At 42.3% G+C, this 16,474-nt stretch overlaps 1 protein-coding gene across 1 annotated transcript in view; it reads left to right on the forward strand.

Moving 5' to 3' along the window:
* The window catches only part of elmo1 (engulfment and cell motility 1 (ced-12 homolog, C. elegans)), a 172,940-nt gene that overhangs the window by 141,993 nt on the left and 14,473 nt on the right, over positions 1 to 16,474 (forward strand). Inside the window, 2 exon segments of the mRNA XM_080734984.1 lie at positions 2,631 to 2,794; positions 10,071 to 10,183. Coding sequence (XP_080591110.1) covers positions 2,631 to 2,794; positions 10,071 to 10,183 — 277 coding nt within the window.

A 16,474-nucleotide genomic window follows, 5' to 3' on the forward strand; every position in this document is an offset into this window, starting at 1 on the left:
GTTAGAGGATGAAGCAGGGATCCCCACTGTTACTGTATATTGTATAACATTTTATTGCATATTATTCTCTTTCTTTCTTTCTTTCTTTCTTTCTTTCTCTCTTTCTTTCGAGAAAACATTCCATGCAACTGGCATCAAGGTAGAGCTTTAAGGGCTGTTCACACCAATTAAAAAATACAATGGTGAACAATATAGTTATTGAGAGTGAGGTCTGGGCGAGGCCTTGCAAAAATCTGTCCATTTCTGCCTTCATCTTTGTTGTTAGCTATCTTTCTTGTTAGACTCTTGGATAAAAGGAAGTGATGACTGGAGAAGAGCGATCACAGTTCGCTTGTTGTAGACAGAAGATGGATTGGGCAATGCAAATGTACTCTATTACAAGTAGAAGTCCATTATTCAAAATTGACTTGAGTAAAAGTATAAAAGTAATGGTATCAAAAACCTACTTAAAGTACCAAAAGTATAGGCCTACTCATTGTGCAGAATGTCCCATTTCAAGTTTATCAAAAAATCTTTTGAAAATAGCATGGATAGCATGCTAACATTGTGAGCTTGTAGATCGGCTATTTTCAAATGGCCAAAATATATAACCACTTCAGCATATTATGCTGAAGTGGTTAACGTATGTTTTGTAATAATAATCAAAATCTACAAAGTAGTAGCCTAACTAACTAAAGTTTAGAAAAAAATGCAGTGGAGTAAAAGTACAATATTTGGATCAGAGATGTAGTGGAGTAAAAGTGACTGGCCATAACTCAATTTTGAACATAAAATTTAATTAATTTAAATTTAAATTTAAACGTGTCCATATTCACTGGAATGTCTGCTTTCATCTGCCTCATTATTGTCTCCCAATAAAAAGATATCACGCTAAAATTGTGCTCTCTTCGACTCTCAATGCATGAGCGCAGAAAGAGCACAAGTAGATCAGAACAGCCATCACATTCATCCATTGCTTTGGAAATAAAGATCGGTTTATAATAATACTAGACCTTACCCGTTCGAAGATATGTGCTCCAAAATATGTGCAGAGTGTGGGTTGTGGGGAAAGTTACTGTGGTGCGTGCGTGAGAATATGTGGGAGCATCATAATGTAAGGAGCAGGTCATGGAGGAGTGTATATTTATGATGCAAATAATTTTACAGCAAATTTAGGTGAATAGAAGTATGAATGCGCTTGCTCCACATAGTTTTTTCATACCCGTTGGAAGATGAGACACACATCAAACGCACCTGGTAAAAGCGAGAGAGAGAGAGAGAGAGAGAGAGAGAGAGAGAGAGAGAGAGAGAGAGAGAGAGAGAGAGAGAGAGAGAGAGAGAGAGAGAGAGAGAGAGAGAGAGAGAGAGAGAGAGAGAGAGAGGAGAGAGAGAGAGAGAGAGAGAGGAATGCACATTCCTAACTGTGAGAGAGGGGTGTGTGTGTGGGGCTACAGATCCCATGGCCTGGAGGAACGGACCGTAACCATGACAACAGGCAAAGAAAACGCTAATAAACAGCTTTAATTTGGGAGAAATGAAATTCGGGCTCCGTCAGCGTTGGTATAATGCTAATGGCCAATACCATGTGAACTTTGGGATCAGTTGCTGAAGCGAGTGAATAGATAAACGTAGATAAGCGTGAGCGTTAGAGCGTGAGTGTGTGAGTGAGTGAGTGAGTTGTTTGGTGGTTTATCTGATAGATAACATTCCCTATAAACAGTAAAATGTGGGTGATCAAATACGGTTTTATTGAAATGCAATCAAAGCCTAGAGCAATTGAAGTAAAAGTATCGTTGCTTGCTCAACAAGTAGAACTAGTACAGACTGATCTTGATGCATCAAAGACCTAACAATTTAAATGGCCGCCAAAGTGGGCGGAGTTAGGCCCTGTGTCGTCACAACCGACAAGGCCCATAGTTATCGTCATAGTGCTCAGTGCGAATGGCCCTTTAATTGGGACCAAATTAATGAGTCTGGCCCAGAGCCTGGCCCAGCTAAACTGCCAAACTGGGACTGGACCGGCCCAGCCCGAGAGCCCAACATTTTCACTCCAATACGTGACTTTGTGTGTATGACCATGTGTGTATATGCAGTGTTTTTCCATTGTATCAAATACTGATGTTGTATGTCCCTTTTCTGATTGGACAATAATATAATGACGAGCACATATCCATACGTCATCATCATACAGTACTTAGCGTGCAACTTGAACCCACACTGTTTCTTCAGGAACAGTATTTTCTAGTGTGAAGTGGGCGTGATTTTTATGAACAGCAGGACATGAAGAAAGTTTTGACTACCGCAACTTACTCTAAACTTCTCCACGAGGCGAGCTATTCTAGCCGTCCGATGTAGAACTCTTCCTCCGCCCGCTGCTCCCCCGTGCCTCCTGAGAGGCTGAGAGAGGCGGTCGGAGCGGATGAGCTCCTTCAGACATGATAAAAGCACCTGGTTAATCCTTTAGGGAACGGAATGGCGTGTTCTCTCTGTTCCCTCCGACTCACCGAATGAGGACAGCGTTTGGTTGTTGACCTCACTCTCCTCCTTGTAAAGCACTCTGTCTCTGTCTGACACTAGCGCACGCACGCACGCAGCTGTTTCATCCCCTTCTTGGCTGTGATCTCACCCTGTCCTCTCCTCCTCTCCTCCAGGTAATGCAAGTGGTGCGGGAGCAGATCATGCGCGCGCTGACCCAGAAGCCTAACTCCCTGGACCAGTTCAAGAGCCGCCTGCAGAACCTGAGCTACACCGAGATCCTGAAGATACGCCAGTCCGAGAGGATGAACCAGGAAGACTTCCAGTCGCGCCCCATCCTGTAAGTAATGATGACTCCTTTTCAACTACGAAGCTGAACATGAAACTTTCCACAAGTTTTGACCGTTTTGACGACATCGGTATTGGCAGTCGATGTGTAACCAGTTTAAATGTCTCAAAATGTTCTCATATGGAAACATTTACCCTGTAAGACCTAGTGAAATTAAACATTTAAATGTCACACGTTTAGAGCATATGCATGGTATACGTGGTATACACATGGGCATACCTAACAATAGATGCCAAAATAAAGAAAAATAAGAAAATATTAATCAAAAGTTCCTAAACAGCCAGTCTTAATTACTTCCTGTGAATGAAAATGTGCTGCGTGATGACATTCACCTGTTTGATTCCCATAGCTGCACGAATGCACATTCCTCCAAACACAGCTGATTTTAATTACAGAGCTACTCAGTTTTGAATCTCATTCTAGATGACATCCAGACAGTCACTCATTGTAAACTTAATCAGCACAAATATGTATATAAAACATTATGGTAAACATTACTTGGTAACAAACATTCTGCACAGTGGCTCTTCTCTGCCTTGGCCATCTGCACCTGCAGGCTACAAACATAACACTGCACACCAAGTGAGTCAGATTTTACCTTGCCATCACCTGAAGGGATGGGACCTTCTGATTGGTTCAGAAACATGCAGGCTTCTGTTTCAGACTGAAACTTCAAAATAAAATCAAAGAAAAAATAATCGGTGGTCTAGGACTTTAAATCAGGATTGGAATTGAACTAAAAATTCTGGCATCGGTCTTTTTATTACATTTGAACTATCCCTGACGACAGAGGGACCTCATTTAAAAGAAACCCATAAAAAAGAAGCAGAAATAGCCTACTATACATGTTCCTGACCTGTTATTGAACCCCTCTGTGAATCTGGGAGCCAGAGAGAGAGAGTGAGAGAGATAGAGAGCGGCGTGCTTGACAGGCGGCACAAGGAAATACAGATAATTGTGCAAGTATTTCAAGTATAGCCTCATTTCTGAGCGGCTCTTGACAATGTGATCCACATGAAAAAGCCACTCAGAGAGCGGACAAAAGGAGAAGCATTTACATGATGTACCTCGGAGAAGATGACTTTTCACTGAACCGTCTCCTCTCCGCCACTGAATCTGTCTGGATTCTAAAGGGCCGCCGCCAGCCATTGTGCTCCCTGTCTGCTGAGCTCGCCACGTGGCGGGAAATAAAGGAGTCGTGCTTCAGACGTCCATGTTCTGTAGTTTAGAAAAGTGGGGTACGTGTCATTTAGATGGCGTGTTCAGGGGTGTCGCACCAAATTCTGGGCCCTGGGTTCAAGGATTCACTGCAGGGCCCCCCATGAATGTTCTGTTTGAAATATTCAAGTCTTTGAATATTTCAAATCCTTCTAAGGTTTTTTGGAAAACATATGTTTCTATATCAGTGGCGCTCAAATTTGTTCATGTGAAGGACCCCCAAAATGATATGTATTTAGCCACAGACCCACATCTCAAAATATTTAGTTCCAGGGACCCCCCAGAAGCAACATTTTGAGTTATGAATGTTTGCTTAAAATACACATATATTCAAAGATTTGTACACATTTTCACGACTTTTAAAAAATAGCAGATCTACAAGCTCGCAGCGCAGCACTTGGTGCCACGCTGTGAGCTTGTATATCTGCTATTTTCAATAGCTAAAGTATAAAATAATGAAGGCCCCTCCACCTTGGGCCCTAGTAACTCAGTCCCACTCCCCCCCCCCTTTGTGACGCCCTGAGCGTGTTATGCCAGGATCATCTGTGTATACCTGGCATCCTATAGTTTGTATACAGTAGTTTCAATGTTCAGATTATTTATTTTCTGTTATACTGATGGGGTTCTTGGTTTACCTACGATCCCAGATTACTATCTCTATGCATTTGTTGCTTTACTGTAAGTCGCTCTGGTTTAAGAGCTTCTGCTAAATGTCTTCAACGTTTTCAGGCCAAGGACCCCTTAGTTGAGAGAGAGATGAAGCAGGGACCCCCACAATTTGTTCATAGATTCCATATAGTTTCATTGTTTGACAGCACAATCCTCAGTGTATTTTGGATTCATCTCAATTTGTGTTTTCAGATATTTAACCACTTGAACCATCAATACTTAATAAACTTGACCTTTCACTCTGTACTTAGTCTGCTCTTTTCCCCCTCTACACCAAAAATAGCTGATCTACAAGCTCAAAGTTCTCAGAATATGGACGCTAGGGTTCAAGTGGTTAATATAAAAAAGGAGCGACCTAAGGTCGCAGTTTAGTATGTGAAACGGCACATGATTGCCTGGCGGTGCCAGCCTCTATCACACACTTCGTTTTGGGAAGAGAGTCTGGGATTGACATCATGCTCTGATGTCACTGTGACGTCACACTAACAGAATCCCTTTATGCCCATATATGGAGTTCCCTGATGTCATCAGTATTAAGACCATATCTAACAGGACCTCATATGGTAATCCCCATACTGTATATGGAGGCCACATCGGCCACATACCACACTAACAGAATCCATATATGGCCAAGACAGATGGCCAAGACAGCCCATATCTGTGTGGCTGGTTCTACAGACAGGGATCTCCATGTATGGGCATAAAAGGGTATGAAGTCGGATGTCGTAGACATCATAGGACTTTCACATAACGAATAACTGAGTAAGCATGTTTGGGCTCTCACAGCATATCTCCATATACAGTACATGGATCGCCATATATGGGTTAGTGAGGTGAGGGGGGGTGGAGGGGGGAGGGGTTAGGGGGTGATTGTGTATCTGTGTTTGTACATGATTCCTTGTATTTCTGTGCATCAGGGGAGGGGGGGTTAGGTGTGTGTGTGTGTGTGTGGGGGGGGGGGGGGGGGAGTTCGGAGGGGGGCTTCGGAAGGGGGGTGTTAGAAGTGGGGGTGACTGTGTGTCTGTGTTTTGGCATAATACTGTGTATTTCTCTGCATCTGTGCTTCCGGGTCAAAATGACCCGAACAGCACTTAATATGAGGGGGGTGTAGCATGGGTGTAGTGCAAAAATATTTTTTTTACATGTTCATCTCAGAAGAATCTTTAAGGCCAGTGAGTTTCAGGTGGAAAAAATTTAAACTTCTACCTTTTTTTTCCCAAATGAAAATGTAAAACGGGTCAAAATGACCCAAACAGAACTTAAGGGTTAAGAGGTTTTTACTTAGTGTAGTTACAGGATACTTAGCCCATGCAGTGGATTTTAGTATATTGTTCTGTGTGTTTTAATGGAGTAGCCAGCACTATCGAAAAATCGTTCGGACTGGAAGGGGGGCCTGTCTGTGGCAGTCGATTCTCAGCCGACCAGCGGGGAGGAGGGGGTTTTAACTCGGTCAATATCGGAAAGGGCAGAGATCAAACTCCAAGCCAATTATCTGGCCTGTGGTGTGTAAGCAAAGTAAAGGAAATCAAAGCCAAAGGATTTCGGGCGCTGCTAAAGATTGACTGCAGTGCAGGGAGAGGAAAAAGGAAAAGTTTCAGATGGCAAAGAAATGCAAGTTTTTCCCAAACTCCCCTCTGTAACAGACGACACCGGGGACTCTAAACAGATGCAGATGTTATGTTATAATGTTCCTCGAAACTTTTAGATTAAGGCAATGTTTTGATTAGAAAACTAAGCTTTGAAGGCACACTTTAAATTTTGGTCCAGTAAGCAATTATGCCGGTTTCGAGCGAAAACGCTGGTTTTGCAATAATGTTTTTTTTTTTTTTTTCACGTCATAATACTTGATCAACCCCAAATGATCCCGGCTTGTATAAACAGGGACTAATGAAATATTCATGTAGCTTCTTTCATAAAAATGCTGAGGTCACATTTATGAGAAAGTGTTAATGCAAGACTTTAGCTTTAAAGCAGTCTGCAGCAGATTGCAACATCAAGGGGCCCAAGACTAATTCCTTATTGATTCCACAGTCCTTCCTTTTAAAAAGCTTTACAATATTTTTGCCACTCCATTGAGATTCCAGTACACGTCCAATACTCCACAAAGGCTATTTTAGGGATGAGCATGCAATTAACAGAAAATATATTGAAAACCCATTAAAGCGGCGCAATACTTCACACGTAGGTTAAACTAATAATCGAGAATCAGGTTTTATTTTCTGAGGGTTTATTTTATTTATTTTATTCTTATAAGTCATGCTAAATCTGTTAGTCATTAGGCATTGCGAGCTTGTAGATCCACTATTTTTACAGTTTTCTTCTTTTTTTACAACTTTATTTAACCAATAGGCTCCAAAAAACGTAAATAAAAACGAGACAAAAAGCAGTAGGACAAATATTACCAAATCAAAAAACACATTTAGAGACATCTCGGTTCAACTCCATACAGCAGGAACTTCAATGCGTCTCAATCAAGCATTTCACATCACCAGACAATCATATCATAACCGGACAACAAAATGTATTTAATGAAAGGAATATCCTTCAACAGTCTGGTCTGCTATTTTCAGAGCAAAACACCCGAGCGCAACCAACCAAACATAAAATGACTTGTTCATTAGTTCCTCCCGGATTTCTTTTCTAATACCTAACCTTTTAGTCTAGTCTTTTATTTGTTTGGCGAAATTGTCAATATATTTAGTCTAATGCCTCATTCACATACAGAGAAGCCAAGCTAATGGTTGGCTTTGGTAATTCAATGTAATCTCTATGCAAACCAGCTTTTAAAATGTAGCCATCACGGATACGTTTTTATTTAGTTAGTGTGGTTGCTATAGGCAACACACTATTGTTCTCGGTCCTAGTGAAAACAGCAGATCTACAAGCACACAACGCCTCGCACCGCGAGGCGTTGTGTGCTTGTAGATCGGCTGTTTTCAATACTTTTGTGCGACGGCCTTGTATGATGAACCAGGGCTTTGGTTTGCGAAAAAAATGTACAAATTTGAAACTTGGAGATACAAGGTTTCTGCCCGACAGTGATGATATATAATATAAATGGAAATTCCTTTCCCAGTGGATTCCTCACGACACGTCAGTGCAACCACCCGTGCAATTTCCCAGGATTGCACCTTTCTAGTTTTAAAATATATTTTTTTTGTCTGTGAAAAAAGGTAGTCAACAAACATTTTTCGTTATATAGTTTTAGTTGACATATGACATTCTGCACAATGAGCACTTTTACTTTTACTTCAGTACATTTTTTATTGCAGACTTTTACTTGTAACAGAGTATTTTTACATTGCAGTATTGATACATTTACTTAAAGTGCAGGTGCCATGATTTTCCCCTCGATAAAACATGATTATCTACTATTACGATTATACTAGGAGGAAGAATTTTTCCAAAAAAGTGTACAGAAAGAGTTAAAATTATGTTTTTATGTGGCCACACCCACCAGTTCATTGGTATGCGTGGTTGTCATGGTGGGTGGTGACCCAGCTGAAGTTAGCCACACCCACGTGTGTTGGGTGAATGGTAATTAGGGGAGGGGTTGATTCTATGATGTAATAAGTATGGGTGTTTTTGGAACGGCACTTCTGACCCAGCAGGTGGCATCCTCCAGCTAAAAACCCAAATAAAAAGAGAATGCATAATTTCTCATAACAACCACACCAGGGGGTCTAATGAGGTACTGTGAACCTCCTAGACACATGAAAACCAGAAAAAGTACAAAAATATGGCACCACCTCTTTAAGTAAAGAAATGTAATGATTTTTCCATCACTGCACAGTTCTATAAGAGAGTTAAGATCATAGTGGATGCTGTGCTTACTGTAGCATTCCTACAGTACACCACCATACAGCATTAAATAGTCAGGAGACAAGCATGCAGATGTTCGCTTAACGAGCCTTTCACAAGCCCTGCGCACATGCTGTGTGTGTGTGCGTGTGCGTGTGCGTGTGTGTGTGTGTGTGTGTGTGTGTGTGTGTGTGGTACCCCCACATACTTACCTAGTATAGTATATCGTTGCTGTCAGGCAGGCAGAAACCTCTTATCTCCATATTCTAACCTTTTGTGTTCTTCCGTAAATTAACGTCCTACTTGATCATACTACAGCGTCACACAAAAGCATAAAAAATTGCAGTCTGCTATTTGTTTGCTATTTTCTTAATTGAAATCCTGAAATAAGTAACTCATTTGGGACATAATGAGGTTTCCACCTGACAGAGAATATTTTATCTGCCGCATGTGCAAGAAGCCTCTTGCGTGCGGTGTGTTCCTCCCGACACCTACTGTGCCTACCGTATAATAATCCACAGGAACACATACTGTCAGATGTATATTGCATGTGGACTAATGAGGACTACTGTATATAACTTAGAGATCAGTTGTTATTACATGTTTTTTTGGCTTAAGGGTTAGTGTTAGAAATGGCATAAAATAATTGCATTCATAAAATCACCACAGCATAAAAATGTTGATGTCCTCACCATGTTATCATAATTACGTGTGCGTGCTTTAATGCATGTGCGTGCGTGCGTGTGCACGTTTAGTGGCAGGTACACCCACGCAGAGATGTGCCTAGTGAAACGTTAGCACATACTGTAATGACGCTCATCCCCTGGGTCACGTTTTTCTCTATATGGAAAATTACCTAGGGTCATCTTAGAATCGTCTCATGTAAGAATTGTGGTCCAAAAATAAACAAATTGTCCCGGCGCTATGGTCTGGGAGGTGACTCTGTTTCGTTTATGATAGTCACTCACATTTGAGTTGTCTTAGTCTGATTCTGGCGACAACGTATTTGAACCCATTAAAACTGGGGACGCATCTGTGTCACATAAACACTTTAACCATCATTTTTTTATACTTTGGATATTCAAAAATAACAGATATACAAGCTCATTACTAGCTATGAGCTTGTATATCTGCTATTTTTGAAAAAAACTTTAAAGTTTGTGCAAATCTGTGCGTCTTGAAAAGGCCTTCTTCTTGAATAGGCAAATCTTTGAATTATTTTAAAGCAAGCATTTTTTACTAAGATCTTTGCTTCTGGGGGCGCCTGCTGGCTTACTGGTCCAGGCGCATACCACTTAGGCATTGCCACATACTGTAGGCATGGATGCCTGGCGGCATCGCTGGTTCGATACCCGATCCGGACGGCCTTCCCATCTCTCCCCCCCCCCCCGTTTCCTGTCAGTCTACGGTCCTATCAATAAAGGCAAAAAGCCCCAAAAAATCTTTGCTTCTGGGGGGGGGTCCCTGTTGCGTGATCCTTTTGATCATGGTGGGTCAGACGTTTGTTACACATGACGTGACATAAAAAGTTTTTTATCTCATGATGGATAAAGATAATCAATGAATGAATCCACTGCAGGGAGCTGCGGGAGAAGATCCAGCCGGAGATCATGGAGCTGATCAAACAGCAGAGGCTCAACAGGCTGTGTGAGGGGACCTGCTTCAGGAAGATCAGCAGCCGCAGGAGACAAGGTACCGCGCTCGCGCAAAACACACTAGGCGTGGCTTATAGACCGGATCACAGTGGTTCAGTTTGGAATGAAAACCTCTGAGTGGAAAGCCTGGTGATGCTATGCTACAGAACTACTGAGCGATGCTTTTAATTTGTTCTTTGATTGAATTGAATACTTCATTAGTCAGAAATATAAACGGCACGTTGAGGCTAAAAGGACAAAAAAGGTCCTGTACTGTGCTGTGCTGAACCTGAGTTTGTACTGAGCTGTCCATGGTACTGAGAGCTGTCCATGGCCCTGGGCTATCTTGTACTGAGCTGTCCATGGTACTGATGCCGTCTTGTACTGAGAGCTGTCCATCCTGCAACGGGCCAGGTACCCGCGTTTGACCAGGGGCGTAGTTGTCCCGATTTAAAATGAATCAAACACGGACCTAAAAGTTCCTATGATTGGCCACTATATTGCGCTGTTCTGGCACCAGAAGCAACATGTTCTCTCCATAGGATTCCATTCTATTCCCCCAAACTTTTTACATTTGATTTCCTTTCCTTAATAAACATTGTCATAAATACTTTATGGTTCCTGTCGCTAGTTTAAAGCCTCGTTTCAATCACCATGATATACGTTTTGTGGAAATATGGTCCAGTTTATGTTATATTTTATGTTATAGCAGGGTATGCTGCAGGAGGGGCTTGTGATCATAGGCTTGTCATGATTCTTCTTCGTGTGCTTTATTTTCAGCAAGTACAACAGCCAAAAAAGCTTCATTTGTGCAGCAAAGAAACCAGTGGCTTTCCACCGTCCATATATATATTTTTTACAGTCTATATGCGTTTGACTGGTGAAAACGGGCGGAATATATACTATTATAAATTCACAGGGACGGAGACGGGCGGTGCGCGACTAAACACGGACGGGCGACATTTTATTGTGAAAATCAGACAACTGCACACCAGTGTTGTTTTTGGCAGGCATTTTAGATTTAGTCTTAGTCTTAGTCTTTTTGACGAAATGCTTATTAGTTTTAGTCAGATTTTAGTCATTTATATCCTTGATAGTTTTAGTCTAGTTTTAGTCGACTAGAACTCGAAAGTTTTTAGTCTAGTTTTAGTCGACGAACCCACACAAAGGTTTTAGTCCAGTTTTAGTCAATAGTTTTAGTACCAGTAAGACTCCCTAATCGGGAGATAAGCGACCGTTGGTCGCTTATCTCCACAAATAGGCCAAAAGTTTGTTTTACCAATTATTACACTCTATGTGAACATTTACATCAACAAATCCCAAGTACTATGCAGAACGACCCATTTCAAGTTTTTAATGTACAACAATATTTAGAAAATAGGTCTACAAGCTGACAGTCCTCGTCCCTTATATTCCCATAGGTTATATGGAGATCTCAGTGTTTGTCAGTCCTTGTTCATTTATGCCCATATATGGACATCTCTATATCTACTGTAACAGTCCTTGTCCCTTTATGCCCATATATGGAGATCTCTTAACTGTAAGTCCTTGTCCCTTTTATGCCCATATATGGATATTCCTGATGTCATCAGTATATGAACATATATGGGCTTTCTGATATGCCCATATATGGAGATCTCTTAACTGTAAGCCCTTGTCCCTTTTATGCCCATATATGGATATCCCTGATGTCATCCGTATATGCCCATATATGGGCTTTCTAATATGCCCATATATGGAGATCTCTGTATCTCCATATATGGGTATAAAAGGATACTTCAGGTCTGACATCAGGTTTGTTTATATTGGGTTGCTAGGTTTGACATCACAAACTCTATGGGCCATCTGACCTAGAAATCTATATTTGGGCATAGATGACTCATCGTGACCTCATCACACGTCGACCGCACGTGTGACCGACGGACGGCCGGTGGAGGTTTTCATACCAGTAAGACTCCCTAATCGGGAGATAAGCGACCGTTGGTCGCTTATCTCCACAAATATCACCAGTAAGACTCCCTAATCGGGAGATAAGCGACCGTTGGTCGCTTATCTCCACAAATAGGCCAAAAGTTTGTTTTACCAATTATTACACTCTATGTGAACATTTACATCAACAAATCCCAAGTACTATGCAGAACGACCCATTTCAAGTTTTTAATGTACAACAATATTTAGAAAATAGGTCTACAAGCTCACAATGCTACGCATTGTCCTCATCCCTTATATTCCCATAGGTTATATGGAGATCTCAGTGTTTGTCAGTCCTTCAGGTCTGACATCAGGTTTGTTTATATTGGGTTGCTAGGTTTGACATCACAAACTCCATGGGCCATCTGACCTAGAAATCTATATTTGGGCATAGATGACTCATCGTGACCTCATCATGATTTCAATCGCTATAAAAGGACTCTCAGTGACATACACTCTCCACAGATAAAGCAGTCAACCAGCCTACCAGTCAACCCATTCTTTGATTACTTTGTACAACTAGATTAACTTTTCAATGGCATCCCCACTGGAATTGACCGAAATGTACGACAGACAAGTCTGACCTCACCAGCCCATACTTGGGCATGGACAACTTATATCTCCATATACGGAGATGGCCATATATGGAGATACGATGACATCACAGAGTCCACAGCTGATGATGTGGCGTGATGTCATACAATACACAAACAAGCCCTATATAAAGGGGCAATTCTCACCAGGGAAGAGAGCATTCCCCACTAGCTGAGTATCTTAAGATGGTTGGATGTGATGATAAGCTATAAGCTTAGTTGATCCTGGCGATAAGGTCTGAGTCGAGGAATGCTCTCTTCCCTGGTGAGAATTGCCCCTTTATATAGGGCTTGTTTGTGTATTGTATGACATCACGCCACATCATCAGCTGTGGACTCTGTGATGTCAGAGTGATGTCAGACTGATGCGGAGTGATGTCAGACTCACACGTCGACCGCACGTGTGACGTGCGGTCGACCGCACGTGTGACCGACGGACGGCCGGTGGAGGTTTTCATAGTAAACTGCTCCCTGACGGTCGCAACTAAACTGCGACCTTACGGTCGCAAAAAAAGAAAAATGTGTCTTTAAATAAATAAATTAAGTATTAGACATTGGAATCAAAGTTGACAGGTGCAATTGAATTCATAATGTATAGGCTAATGACAAGTGTAAATTACACCTGCCCCATCCTATTTATATGCACAGTTCACACAGGAGTAATATAATATAAGAATACGGTATCCATGGCCACTAGCACTTGCTTTTGCTGTCTGTACTGTAGACACACACACACACACACACACACACACACACACACACACACACACACACACACACACACACACACACAGTACTGTTGAGCTCCAAGGATTTACAAGTGACGTCACAGTCATACGTGACGTCGGCGGCCGCTGACAGGAAACAAACAACCCCTACGTCACTAACGTAGCCTTTGAGAATAGCACCGTTCGCTATTGCGTACCGTTCTCCGCATCCAGCGGAAAAAAGTTTGCATGCTTGAAACAATCCAATTAATTTACGTCTGCTTAAACAAGCCAACATTAGCCTGAAGCTTAGCGCCAGATGTTATAGAAAACGCTGAGGAGGGATTAGTAAGAAAGTGACCACGGCGGGTCCAGTTGTCAATGGGAAAGGAAATCAACTTCTCTTCTCAGCAAAGCAAATGATTATGATTTGTTAAAAGGCTCGTGCCGTCAGCTTACCGGATTGGAATAGCAGTGCTCCGTGATACTGTAAGTAAGCCTGCATTATTTCCTGGGTTGTAAAATAGATCCATATCGTGTCTTCTTTTCCGACGACCAAATCTATTAATTGATGTTGACGCTGCTGCCGCGAGGCAGATACAGGGTCTTTACTCAATCAGATGATTAGCTTTCATTTGCAAATAGAAACTTAGTAACATTCCCAGCTGTAATGTGTGCAACTTCTGACCACAACAACAAACAACACGTGTGTTCCTGCCGACATCCCAGCCAATCACAGAGCCTGTTGCTATATGCGTCCTAGAATGTTCCATATGATTGGCCACTACTCCTCCATTGAAACAACTACTATAATATATTGCAGCTTTTCATGCATGTTTATTTAACGTCGTCCGATAGACCAGATGTTCGTCTCGTCTTCGTTACGTCAACGAAAACACACATTCGTCTCGTCATATTTTCGTCAGACTTATGTTTAGCTCGTTACGTTAACGTCACGTCATCGTCGTGAAAAAAAGGGGCGTCAACGAAATCATTTTCGTTAACGTCTCGTCAACAAAAACAACACTGCTGCACACAGTCGGCAGCAGGACACAACCGAGGCATGCATGCAGCAGTGTTTCCGCCTAAACAACGTGGAGCGCACACAGTCTGTGGGCAGAAGGACACACACAACACAGAGACACAACCACAGCACACACTAGCACGTTAGCCCATGTTCTCATCATAGCAAGGGTGGTTTAAAAGGCTATCTAAGAATTAAGAGTGGCAGCCGACCTGGCGTTTATGTAAATACTTTATATTGCGTCGCAAACACTGAGGACGGCGTGTAGGGACGATCGAGTGCAATGCCATTTAGAAGCACCATGGGTAGCAGGGTGGGCGACGGGTGCATTTTTTGACAGGCGGGGCGAATCTGGTTTAGATTTTTATACAATGACGGGTAACGGGTCGGCCCACGGATCTGATTAACTCATTTGCTGCCTCCTCCCGAGTTTCCCGAGTTATTACAGTACTGTTTTTTTCAAAAAAAGAAATGTTTCAAAAAAAGTTTTTGGACCTCCAAAAATGTAGTAGGCATGATCGCAATCGCGAAATTGTATGTTTAACCCCTATACCAACCACATCTTTCAAACATGGCAGCCATGTTTGTTTACATTTGAAGAAAACATAATGGCTTCTATCTCATGAATGCCTGAACGGATTTCCAAGCGGATTTTTTTGTTTGAAAGCTGTGAACAGCGTGCACACACATAGTGCACGATCTAGGCATGGGCATGCACGGATCCGTGCACTAAAATGACATGGAATGGCAGTGAGGAACTTGGCGGCCATTTTGAAAATGCAATGAATGAGTTAATGACGGGCGGGGTGTGGGTTGTCAAAATTTGACCTGTGCAGGACTTCCATGCTGCTCTCCTTTCACGCAGCTTTGTGTTATTAGTTATTACTTTATCTTTTCACAAAATATTCAATATTTTTGAGCAGTGCTCCTGGAACAGGAGCTATTAGTTCCCAACACCCAGCTTTGCTCGGTCAAAAAACCGAGGGGAAAAACGCGTTCAAAGATGTCCGGGGGCTTGTCCGGGGCTTACTGTAAGTAAACTGATGCGTGGACTACATCGATCTGTCCTAGATATGACGTACATTGTGTCCGAGGCTTAAATAAACTGAAACGTGGCCTAGATATGGCATATACTGTATCTTGGCACAAACGTCTCAAAGTTTGTTGTATGCCCAGGGTCCCTCTGGCCAGAGAATCATCTTTTTGCTTTCGCTCTCTCGCACTCTCTGGCTCTCTTCCTGAACTCCTGAATTCATTTAGAGTGAGACTGTGCGTGTGCGTGTGCGTGTGCGTGTGTGTGTGTGTGTGTGTGTGTGTGTGTGTGTCGTAGTGCATTGCTAGAGGGATTAAGAGGAGGACGGTTCAGCCGAATATCACATTTTCACAGACCGCTGTCAGCACAGACAGAGAGAGAGAGAGAGGGAGGGAGGGAGAGAGAACAGCAGCCGTATCGTTTAGCCTGTAGAACCAGTGATGGAAAGTCACTACTGTTGAGGTACTTTTAGTTTACTTGACAGTTTTTCGATACTTATTACAAAACATGTACTAACCTCCTGAGCCAGATTTAGTTTTTGGGCTGTTCTTGTATGGGGTTCTCTGGCACAAAAGGTCATGTTTGTGCGTAAGCAACATACTGACAGACTGACTGGCCTGCCGTCATCTGTTTTTATCCCCCATTCTATCACATTCCTGTGTAGTATGCCAGTGGTTCTCTGTTTCTATCCCCCATTCTATCACATTCCTGTGTAGTATGCCAGTGGTTCTCTGTTTTTATCCCCCATTCTATCACATTCCTGTGTAGTATGCCAGTGGTTCTCAAAGTGGGGCCTGGCGAACCCCCAGCCAAATCTTTTACCTTGGCGTATCAAAAAATAGCAGATCTACAAGCTCACAGCAAGTCACTTTGTGCCACGCTTCGAGCTTGTATCTGCTATTTTTGAACATTTCCGTGCGTTTTTAATATCTCTCGCTCTCTCAGTGTCTGTCTCTCTCTGTCTCTCAGCCTCTGTCTCTGTCTCTGTGTGTGTGTGTCTCTCTCTCTCTCTCTCACTCTC

Source organism: Nannobrachium achirus (genome assembly GCF_963921795.1).
Source record: "Nannobrachium achirus genome assembly, chromosome: 10".
NCBI lineage: Eukaryota > Metazoa > Chordata > Actinopteri > Myctophiformes > Myctophidae > Nannobrachium > Nannobrachium achirus.